The following is a 10424-nucleotide window of genomic DNA, read 5'->3' as shown; positions in this document are numbered from 1 at the left end:
GGGGCTATGGGAGGCTATGGAGGGCTATGGGGGGGCAAGGGGGGGCTATGGGGGTGTATGGGGGGACTATGGGACGCTATGGGGGGCTATGGGGGGCTATGGGGGGTTACCGGGGTGTTACCGGGGGGGGGTGCGGGTGGCGCGCGGTCCGGCACGTGCCCCGGCGGCAGCGGCGCGCACGCCCATTGGCTGAGGCGGCGGCCAATCAGCGTCGGCGGCTGTTTGCTCCGGAGGCCGGATAAAAAGCCCGGGGTGGGAGCGCGGCGGGTGCGGAGCGGAGCCGGGCCCGGCGCGGGGTGAGCGGGGGCTGCGTGCGGGGAGCGGGGTGCGGGAGGGAGGGATGGCGGAGCGGAGACGGAGGGGGTGAGTTAGGGGAGAGCGGGGTGTATTGGGGGGAGTGGGAGTGGCGTTGCTGGCAGGAAGAGGGCGACTGATGGAGCAGAGGCGGGTGTGTGGGTGCGATTTGTGGGTAGGGAGCGGGGGGCACCGAGGGATGGGGCGGGGAGAGCGGGATGCGGGGGGGCTGTGCGGGGAGAGCTGGGTGCAGGGGGGTGATGAGGAGAGCTGGGTGCAGGGGGAGTGTGCGGGGAGAGCTGGGTGCGGGGAGGGTGATGAGGGGAGCGCAGCACGCGTGGCGGGGGGTGCGGGTGGGAGCAGGGGGTGCGGGAGGAGCCCAGGGTGCATGGCGGGGTGTCTGGCAGCGGAGCGAGCAGGCTGCTGCTCGCCTTGCCGCAGAGAGGATCTGTGTGCTGAGGAAGGATGTGTGGGGCTGGGGAGGGGGCGTGCGGGTGCGGGGCTGAGGAAGGAAATGCGCTGCGGGCTGCGCTGGGGGAGTGGGCGTGCGTGGAGGGGCAGGGCTGCAGCCTGGCTTCCCGGGGCAAGGGGCTCTGTATCTGCCTCTGAGGCTGGAGGGTGGTCCTGTTCTCCTGGCACCTTTGCAGGGAGCTGGGCCAGACACTCACCCCCTAAAGCAACCTAGTGCTGGGGCTTCTGCCCTATGGAAACCCCTGTCTTTGGCTGTAGCATGTAGGTAGCTGATTTCCCTCCCCATAGAGCCTCACTGGGGCATGCACTCAGCTTCTCTAAAATGGCCACTTGCCGTATGACCCAGGGTTTGGCTCAGTGTTGGGCACCTCCCTGGAGTAGCCCCTTGGCCAGCCAGGTTGGATCCTGAATCTGCTGCTATCTTCCATGGTCCACAGGGACCAGGGCAGGTGGATCTGGAGACAGTTAAACTGGCCACAGCATCCTTGGGGCAGCCAGTGTGCTGAGGTGAAGCAGTGTGTGCCATGGGTTATCTTAGCCAGTGCACCTGGCTGTCTGTGCAGTAAGGATGGGGCAGGATGTGGCCTGCTTTGTCTCCCAGCTGGATGGTCTGGCAGTCAGCAAAAAGTGCTCCTTGATGAGCCATCTGTGGTATAAACTTAGATGTGACTTATGGCACATCTTCTATGCATGCTCACCTTCCAGAGCAGCTCTATGCTCCTGCATGGGGCAGAGCAGACCAGGTGGGTCACCAAAGCCAATGGGCTATGGGGCAGCCTCCCCAGTCCCAACCTCTGCTTGCAAGATGCTGGGAGACTGGGGTGCTGGCTGAAGCCCTGTGCTCTGGCAAGTGTTTCCCTGTACAGGTGATGGGGGAGTGGGCTCCAGGCAGTTCTTTGCTGCATTTTCATACCTGTTGCTCAGGCAGTGGAACGGAGTCCTTGATGGCTCCTCTGTTGCATGGTGTGTGCACTGGAGGGGCTGTTCCAAGGGCACCTGTGCTCCCACAGCTCTCCAGGCAACCTGGCAGGCTGGTGCCTGCAAGATCGAGTTTTACACCGTGGTGCCTTCCATTCAGCAGGCATGTTTGCTTCCTTTCCAGTAGAGATCTTTGTCTTACACTGTGCTTTACCTTGCCCTTTGAGCAGCATGGGCTGTGTCTGTGGACTCACTGGGTGTTGTTCTGCAGGTTAAAAGTCTGAAGGAGGTCATCTTCCCAGGCAGCCATGGCACCCACACTGGCTACAGCGCATCACCGGCGCTGGTGGATGGCATTCACAGCCATCATTGAGAACCTGCTCTTCTCTGCTGTGCTGCTGGGCTGGGGCTCCCTCCTCATCATGCTGAAAGCAGAAGGGTTTTATTCCTACCTGTGCCACGAATCAGGTAAGGATGCTCTGGAGATTTGTGTCAGTAAGTTGCTGCTGAGGTTTGCTGATGTGGTTCCTGCCTCAGGGTGCTGTGGAACTGCAGTTCCAAGTCAGTCCTGGGCTAGAAGGAAGGAGTGTGAGCTCCTTTCCAGAACTGATGGCATCCTTGTCATGCTGTGTGTGCCTGTGGTTACTGTTGCTTTGCAGTGATTGGAAAAGAAGCCTTAAAGATCAGGTACAGCTTTTCTGGACAGCCTCTTCCACGAGGCCATGAGTTCTTCCTCTGCCTGGATGATCTCTGCAAGGGATGGCTCAGTGAGTTCTGGAAGATGATTTGTGGGAAGGGTGTCCAGAGTTTGCAGGAGGAAACTGCAGGCACTCTAGTGGCAGGAAAGAAAAGAGTGTGGGTGACAACACCATTAGTGGAGTCCAGTGCTGCTGTTGAAGTGCCAGAAGCGAATGCTGCTGGTATTTGTTCCTCTCCTTCAAACACCCAGGATGAGCTCAACCCAGGCTGTGTGAGAGGGCTTGATCCATCTTCTGGCCCAGGCAGAGGAAGCTGTTGTCCATGTTGCAGACACAGCAATCTTGTGGTGTGGGAAGGGTAACTCTGGGGTGGAAAAAACAACATATAGGTGGACATAGACCCCCAGGCTGGTCATGGAGAGAACTGTGGCCTGGGGAATCACACAGAGGGTAGATAGTGGGGTTAAAAGGAACCTGAGGCAAAAGGTGTGGTGTGGATTTGGGAAGCTGCTTTAGTGACAGAAGGTTTGCATGTGCTCAGAGAAGGGAAGAGCAGAGGCAAGAGGCAGGTGCTTGGGCTCTGTCTGGAGATGGGTGGTGGTGGAGCAGACCATTCATGTGAGAATGGGGATGGAGGAGGAAGCATTAGGGAATAAAAAGGATCTGGAAATAAGTGTGTGGATCCTCAGTGGGTAATGGCTGAGAGTAGTGGGGGAAATGTCCAAGCAAAAAGTGATTGAATAGCTGGGATGATCCTTTGGGTCATCTGCTTTCTGCTTTGTGTGCCTGGGGATGGCTGCCTCACTCTTGTGGAGCCTGGGTTGCTGCACCTGGCAAACATACACATCTTTGAGTCTTCTACCAGCTGTAGCTTGGCTGTTTCATCTCCATCTCATGCTCTGCTCATAGTGTGATGCTTCCAAGTCATGAAGTGTGAAGTCTGTGTCACTTGGGTGTCCTGTAGAGCTCCAGACTGCCTGAGGAAGAGTCCTCAGCAGCTGGAGACTGTGTAGGACTCGTGTTCAAGGCTGCTCTGTTCTTGCCAAGCCATGGTGACTCCATCACAGGCCTGTTTAAGATCTCATTAAACCTATCAGGTGGAAGCTTTCTGCCACTGAGATAAAACACATGAGTTGATAAGCAAATGCTGACTGTCTCTGAGAGCTGCCATTTCACTATCTGCTTCCTGAGATGTGCTCTGCTGACAAGAAGTCTGCTTCACCTGGGCCCTCCTCCTGCTCTTTGCTTTGATTGCTTTCAGTTCATCTGCCTTTGTCCCAAATCAGTGGGGTTCACTTTGTCTTCTCAGCCATGTTTATCTCTCCCCTGGGGAATGCACAAGCCACAGACTGTAGGGAAGATGCAAATATTTGGACAATGGTGAAATTCCTGTCCTGGGGGCAATTTCTTCCTCCCAGTGACCAACCTTTGCCCTGAGGCAGGAGAACTTAATCCCTGGGAAGGGATTTATGTAGTTAAATGTTCTCATTGTCATGAAAATACCTGGTCATCCCTGCTGAACCTGAGTTGGTGATGCCTTGTGATGAGCACTGAGGACTAGTTGTGCTGGTTTCTTCCTTCATTCATACTTACTCTCTTTCTCTGTCTTTGTCCTCGTATTAATCTCAGTGATTTGCTAGGAAAGAGCCTGATGCCCAATTGTGGGGAGAGCAGATTCCCTCACAACTGCCCTGACTGGCCAGCACCAAGCTGGGTTTGACCTTTGCTGGAACTAGAATGGCCCAGTGGTTGCCTTTCTTGGCATAGCCTATTGACTCCTGCAGCTTGAATGGGCACTTGGCTGGAAGGTTGGTGCAAACAAATTCTAGCTAGTAGCCTTTGGGCACTTGTTGTTTCTGCTGCTGGGGTGTGCATGCAAGTATTGCAAAAAACAAAAGAAGAGACTTTTCTTAATGAGCCAAAGGTTCTTGGCAGGGCTTTGTGTTTGTCAGTAAAAGCTCTTGTACTTTGATGCCTTTCACCAAAAGAGAAAGCCAGACCTTGTCCCTTCTGCAGGTTCTTCTCTCAGAGTAGCAGCAGCTGCCTAGAAAGTGATTGGAGTTCAGGAAGGGCTCCTTGTCTTTCTGTTGGATCCTTCTCTTTCCCTGCCTGCTCTTGGCTTTTGGTATCAGCTTTTTGCCTGTGGTGCATGAGGGTGGAGATGGACACCTGGGCAAAAGAAAACCCCATGTCAAAATCACAAAGACTTTCAAAGCAATTGTGCAACAGGGTTTGAGTGGGGGGTTGTACCTGTTCTGGGCAGCAGGTTTGGCCACATCCTGAGAGGTATGTCTGAAATGTGCTGACAAGGAGCATGGTTGGGGCACTTTGTTCCCACTTGAATTTTACTGCACTACTCCTTGGCCTTTAACCAACTGAAGCAGCATCTGCAAGTGCTGATCCTGCAGCCTTTATCAGAACCGGGGCCTTATCTGCTGTTGAGGAACTTGATCTGGTCAGGGTCTCCTGTTGCTGAAGCCTTACTGGGATTGGGAAGCTCAAGAGTCTGCTTTAGAGAAATCATGCACTTGCTAATGTGTTCACAAAGAGCAGAGATAAGGAGCCAGTTGGACAGAGCCTTCCTCTTCAGATGGGGCTGCAGAGAACCCAAGGGATAAGGCACATTAACCTGCTGTAAATGAAGCAGCTTAACACAAGCATGGGGGCAGGTGCTGCTTTATCAGCTCTTTGCTCTTATTTGGGGGCTGTGGTGGGGAGCTTGGAGTCTGAAGGTCCCCTCCAAGCTGGTAAGATGTGAGGATGGCTTGTGGAAAGGCTGCATGTGTGACCCTGTAAACAGGAAAAAGAGTAAATGTGGTAAGTGTTCAGTTTGTACAGGAAGCACAGCGTGTTGATTAGCAGCTGTGGGTGGTATCAGCTGCAGGGGAAGGTGCTGGCCAGGGGTGAGAATTGCTGCAAAAAGAAACTGCAGCTGGGCAGAGAATGGGGATTGGAGGCTGGGCCTGGGTTAGATGAGGTTTTTCAGCTGAGTGCCCAGAGAGGGGGGTCTGGGAAGTGCAGGTGGATGGAAAGGCAGAGAGGGAAACCCAAACCGACTGTTTGCAGTGGTATAAGGCAAGAACATCTCCTCCCAGTTCCCAGAAGTATGACACCATCCTGAAAAGAGAAAACATGTTCTTATGTGGGCAGGCTGCAGATCAGTTGTTTGCACATGTCTTTCACTGTGATTATTTAATTTAACCAAAGCTTCCAGACTCTTTGGCCCCTGATTTTTATCCTTTTTCCCTTAAAGAGGAAGGTGAGGCTGTGTCCCACAGAGCCATTCCCAGAGCAAGCAGGGGGGTGGTCTTGCCTCCTTGGCTGGGTCTGATCCATGAAACGAGATGAAAGGAAACCTCCTCTGTGCTGTCAGAGATGACAGTCACTCTTGAAAAAGCCAGACTTGTTCCTCTGGCAATGTGTGTGCCTGGGATTAGAAAAGGTCAGCAAAGAGTAGTTAATGATTGACCCTCTCCTGAAACCTACAGCACTTCATTTGGGAGAAAGGATGGCTTTCTGTGTTCCAGTAACAGCCTGAACAAATCCCAGTGATGAGCCTGACAGAAATGATTACCAAGGCAGCCTTCCTCTCACCTAAGCTATCAGTCTTTAAATAGTAACTCAAACTACTAATTGGACAGTAGAAATCCTGCTGCTTGTAGGGAGAGCATTGTAAAAATAGGCAGTATGTGCTTGTAATTGCTGGTAAAGACTTGCAGCTTCCAGCTTGACTGTGAGACGGTGGTGAGCACACATGGACCGTGCCTGTGCTGCTGGCTGACCAGGCTGGCACCCTTGCACATCAGACCTGGCTTGTTTGCACGCAGGTGGACTTGGCAGGAGAATTTGGGGAAGGCAGTGCTGTCAGCACAAGGACAGCTTTTCCCCAAAGCACTGTTGCAGATGGAGCCAGGCATGTAGGGGATCTTTCCCCAGCAGTGTGGCAGCAATGATCTGGAACAGGATCTGAGCTGAGGCTGAGGGAAAGGGCTGTTTGCTGTAACTGGGTGCGTTAGGTAGGTGAGTAGCTAGAGGTAGGTGAGTAGCTAGGCAGGTTCTCTGCCCATTAATCTCCTTCTAGCTGCATGTCACGTGCTGCCACTGGCTCTGCTGTGCTGGTGACCTGCTGGCATGTGAATCTGTGCTCCCCAATGAGGTGGCTCTTGGCTGGACCTCGCACACACCTGCAGCCCCTCCAAAATGTTCTATTTCTGGAGGTGGCTCAAAGGATCAGAGGATGTCAGGGTGCCAAGGGCTGCTTGAATCGTTTCCATTACATCTCAGTGGATCTTCTCTTGTTGCTGAGGGGCTGCTTCTATTTTCACAAACAATTTGTATTTCCACACAGCTCTGTTGCTTGGCCCCTCCTCGGAGCTGGCGACGAGCAGCTGTAAACAGGGTGGTTGGTACAAGCAGGGCTTGAAGTTTGGCACCTTGTTCCCAGCCTTGCTGGCTGCAGTAAGCCTTCAGAGCAGGCCAAGTTTCTTTGCTGTTCCTGAGCTGTGTCCTCTTCACCTCCTGGTGTTGCTGCTCATGGTGTGTGCCATCGGAGGGTCTGCCACGGGCGTGAGCTGTGGGAGCTCCTGGGGATCACGTTGCCACTGTTCAATGCAGAAGCAGAAATTCATCTACTCCAGCTTTAAATGCAGAATATTTCTGGTTTGAGATCTTTTTGTGGGGAGGCTTGACAGGCTCTTTAATACATGCAGCCAGAAGTTAAGGTCACTGCACTGTCCATGTCTCTCCACCCTTCTTCCACTCCACAGCTGAACTCTCTAGAGTGCTGACACAGGGAAACCACTACTACTTTGTCACTCTTTTTTTTTTCCCCTCTTGTTTTCCCAAGTTTAACCTCTCACCCACATCTGTTTCCCATGAATTTCTCTTTGTGGAGAGCCCACAAAGCCTTGATGCTGTGGGTGAAGCTGTGTGCCTGCCCCAGGGAGATGCTGTCAGAAGTCAGCCTTTGAGATGCTGGGCCCCACCAAGAAGAGATTGTGTGGGGAAAGATGGATGAAAAAGATTGTGATGTAGTGTGAAAACTGCAGAGAGCCTCCTGAGTCTATCCAGGAGTGATTTCTGAGAACTGGGAGCCTCAGGCTGATGTGCTGCCTTCCCTGCAGAAGGGATGCTGATAGGCTGTGTCACATTTTGTGGCCATCACTGTTGCTTACTCTGGCTATCCATGATGAGCAGGGCAAGAGAATGGAGACAGATGAAGTTATCAACCAGGAGCACATGGTAAAGAACAAACAGTCATCACTCCCTACAGGCAGTTTGAGACCATCTTGGTGAAGGTGTTGGTGTGAGCAATGCAAATAGAGAAATGCCTTCCCTGGAGTACTGGGAGGGGACAGCAGGCAGCTGGTAAACCTCAGATATCAGCCTCTGAATTCCTGCTAATACCTGATGTCTGGAAGGTGGAGCATGATTTGTTTGCAAAGGACACAAAGCTGGGAGGGTTGTTTTTAGTCAGCTAGAAGAGCCAGGGTGAGCCCAGTAACTGTAAGGGTGCTGAGGCTTGGGTAGAAGGGAGGGAGTTGCAAGATGGGGCTGTGTGTGATCTCTACAGAGAGGGCAAGAGCAGCCAAGGGAACCTCCTCCACGAGCCACACCAAGCAGTCAATGTGAAATCACTTGTATGTGAGGGATTCCTGCTCATTAACTAACTGGGTCTCACTGGGAATCTCTAGTCTTGCTTCATGCAAATGGTAATGTAGCTGACTTCACTTTCTGTTCCTCCTTTAATGCTGAACTTTGTCAGATCAATTATTAAATATGGAGGAGAGTGTTTCTGTCACTGGTTTGTGGCAGCAGTGAGGAAGCAGATGCTTTGTCACAGCAGCAAAGGTTGCTCATTATTCAGATAAGTGTTGGGCGAAGGAGAGGTGGAGAGCAGCAGAGCTCTGGGTTAATGAAAGTCTAAAGGCAGACATGCTGACTGGGAGCTGTAAGCCACCTTGGGATAAGCTTGTAAAAGGAGTAGAGTTGACATCAGGCAGTGAAACTGCTGCTGCAGAGAAGAGGGAACTTCTTTCCTTTCTTTCTTTTGAACTGTCCTGTTTGTGTCTCTTACACAACGTGGGTGCTGCTCAGCGTGGGAGTTTGCTTGCAGAGCTCCTCATGTAAGGGCAAGAACAGAAAGCTGGAGATAACAATTGATCTGTATTGCCTAAACCCCCTTGGAAAGAATAGAGCCTGCTAATTATGGGGGAGAAGTTAAAGGTGCATCAATCCTTTACCAAATGGAGAAGGCAGGTGAGCTGCCAGCCCTCCTGGGGACAGGGTAGTTAAATACAGGAAGGATTTTTCAGAGCCAGGGCAGTCAGGAAGCAGGATGGCTACTGCACAGCCATTCCTCATCCTGATGCCTGCAGTGAGGATAGGAAGCTTTTCATTTGAGCAGGCTGTTGCTTAGTGCCAGGCCTTGTCAGCCCAGTGCCTGGACCCAAAATAACTGATTTGGCTGTAGTTACTGCTCCCAGTTTAGTTGTGGGGGGAAAAAGATCTGTGACACCATGCCAGTTGTAGATTAGGAGGACCTTATTTTTTGAGTCTGTTCAGGTTCTGCTGGGTTTAGTCCCCTGCAGTTTAGGGCCTTGCTGCATAGCTGTCTTCATGAATAAATAAAGCCTCAGGTTGTTGCCCTGCTGCTGTTTGGGATACTTGTCTCCTGGGTGCCTGCACGTTATTTTCCTGCTCCTAGCTGAGCTCCTCAGGTTTCCCTTGTCCTTCTTTTGCTGCTTTTTCCATCTCTCACTGATCATAAGAAGGAAATGGAGTGTGAGGGATGCATGTGCAGTGTGTTGTGGCAACCTGCACGTGAGGCTTCTCCCTTCCCTCCTTCCTGCAATGATGCTTCTCTCACCCTGTGTAGGAAACGCCACCAGCAGCCCTGAGTATGAGAACAGCACAGCTTCAGAGCACAAATGGCCTACCTGCAATGCCCAGGATGAAATGCTGAACTTGGCCTTCACCATTGGCTCCTTCCTGCTCAGTGCAATCACCCTCCCCCTGGGAATTGTCATGGACAAGTACGGCCCTCGCAAGCTGCGGCTGCTCGGCAGGTTGGTGTCCTGGGCTCTCTAGGAGGGTTGAGGGGCAAATTCAGGCCTTGTCTGGGGCAAGATGGGTGCTGTGCCTGTTGTGGGGACCCTGCAGCCTCAGGAACTGGATGAGGGATGGGGCTGGGATCTAGTGGGACCTGCTAACCACACACCAGAGCAGCTCTGGGATGATTTTTGGCCAACAACAATGAATTGCTCCATAAGGGAAGGGCCTGGGACTCTGTGTCCACACTTCAGCTTTCCAGTGTTGCTCTGTGTTCTCTGGCCAGATGGAGCCTGGAGGAAGAGCAGAGTCATTTGTGAGTCACAGAGGGTAGCTTTTTCCTTGAGCTGGGAGCTATGTTCTAAGAGGCACAAAACCAAGATGTTACATCATCATTTGCAAGCTGGAGAGTTGAGTTGGGGATAAACACGTCCTGCCTGCCTTTCCTTCCCTTCTCTGCTGTATGTTGCCTTCTGCCTGAAATAGCAAGTTTGGTAGAGGCTTCTATCATGGCATGGAGGGATTAGTGACTTGTTGGGCATGGTGGATCCCAGCACTGATGAACTGTAATGCACTGAACCATACCAGAAACCAAACTGGGCCACAGGCAGAGTGGGGAAAACAGGGCAAATGTCTGACTTGGACCCTACCAGAGAAGAGCAGATAAAGGCTGAGTGCTGTGATCACAGCTGGGTGTCAGAACAAAGGCTGCTGTTGTCTTTGGTCACCTCAAGGTGAGGGCTAGCAAAGCTCTGTGCTGGAAAACCAGAGGGGAATTTGGGTCCAGCGAGAGCTGTGTCAGTTGTGGGAGGGAAGGTTGCTGCCTCAGCCCTTGTGCAAGGTTTGTCTGTAATATTTGGGGATTGCCCTGGATTTTGCTTTCCAAATGGCCAGCTTCCCTTCCTCTTACAGAAATCACACAGCACTTCCTTCCAGAGTTGCTGAAGAGGTACAAGCAAACATAATTCACTGCATGTAAGGCTGGCTGTAAGC

The 10424-nt window shown here is 52.4% G+C and overlaps 1 protein-coding gene across 1 annotated transcript in view; it reads left to right on the top strand.

Annotated features, from left to right (window-relative positions):
* Window positions 1-216: 216 nt before the first annotated feature.
* Window positions 217-10424, top strand: part of SLC43A2 (solute carrier family 43 member 2) — a 33314-nt gene continuing 23106 nt past the window's right edge. The window contains exons 1-3 of the mRNA XM_062012450.1: window positions 217-296; window positions 1955-2151; window positions 9259-9448. Of these exons, the coding sequence (XP_061868434.1) occupies window positions 1992-2151; window positions 9259-9448 (350 nt within the window). The 5' untranslated portion in view covers window positions 217-296; window positions 1955-1991. The remainder of the gene's footprint in view (window positions 297-1954; window positions 2152-9258; window positions 9449-10424) is intronic.

Source organism: Colius striatus, chromosome 20, assembly GCF_028858725.1.
Source record: "Colius striatus isolate bColStr4 chromosome 20, bColStr4.1.hap1, whole genome shotgun sequence".
Classification (NCBI taxonomy): Eukaryota; Metazoa; Chordata; class Aves; order Coliiformes; family Coliidae; genus Colius; species Colius striatus.
Note: the sequence above shows the minus strand (reverse complement) of the source record. Positions and strands in the feature narration are given on the sequence as shown.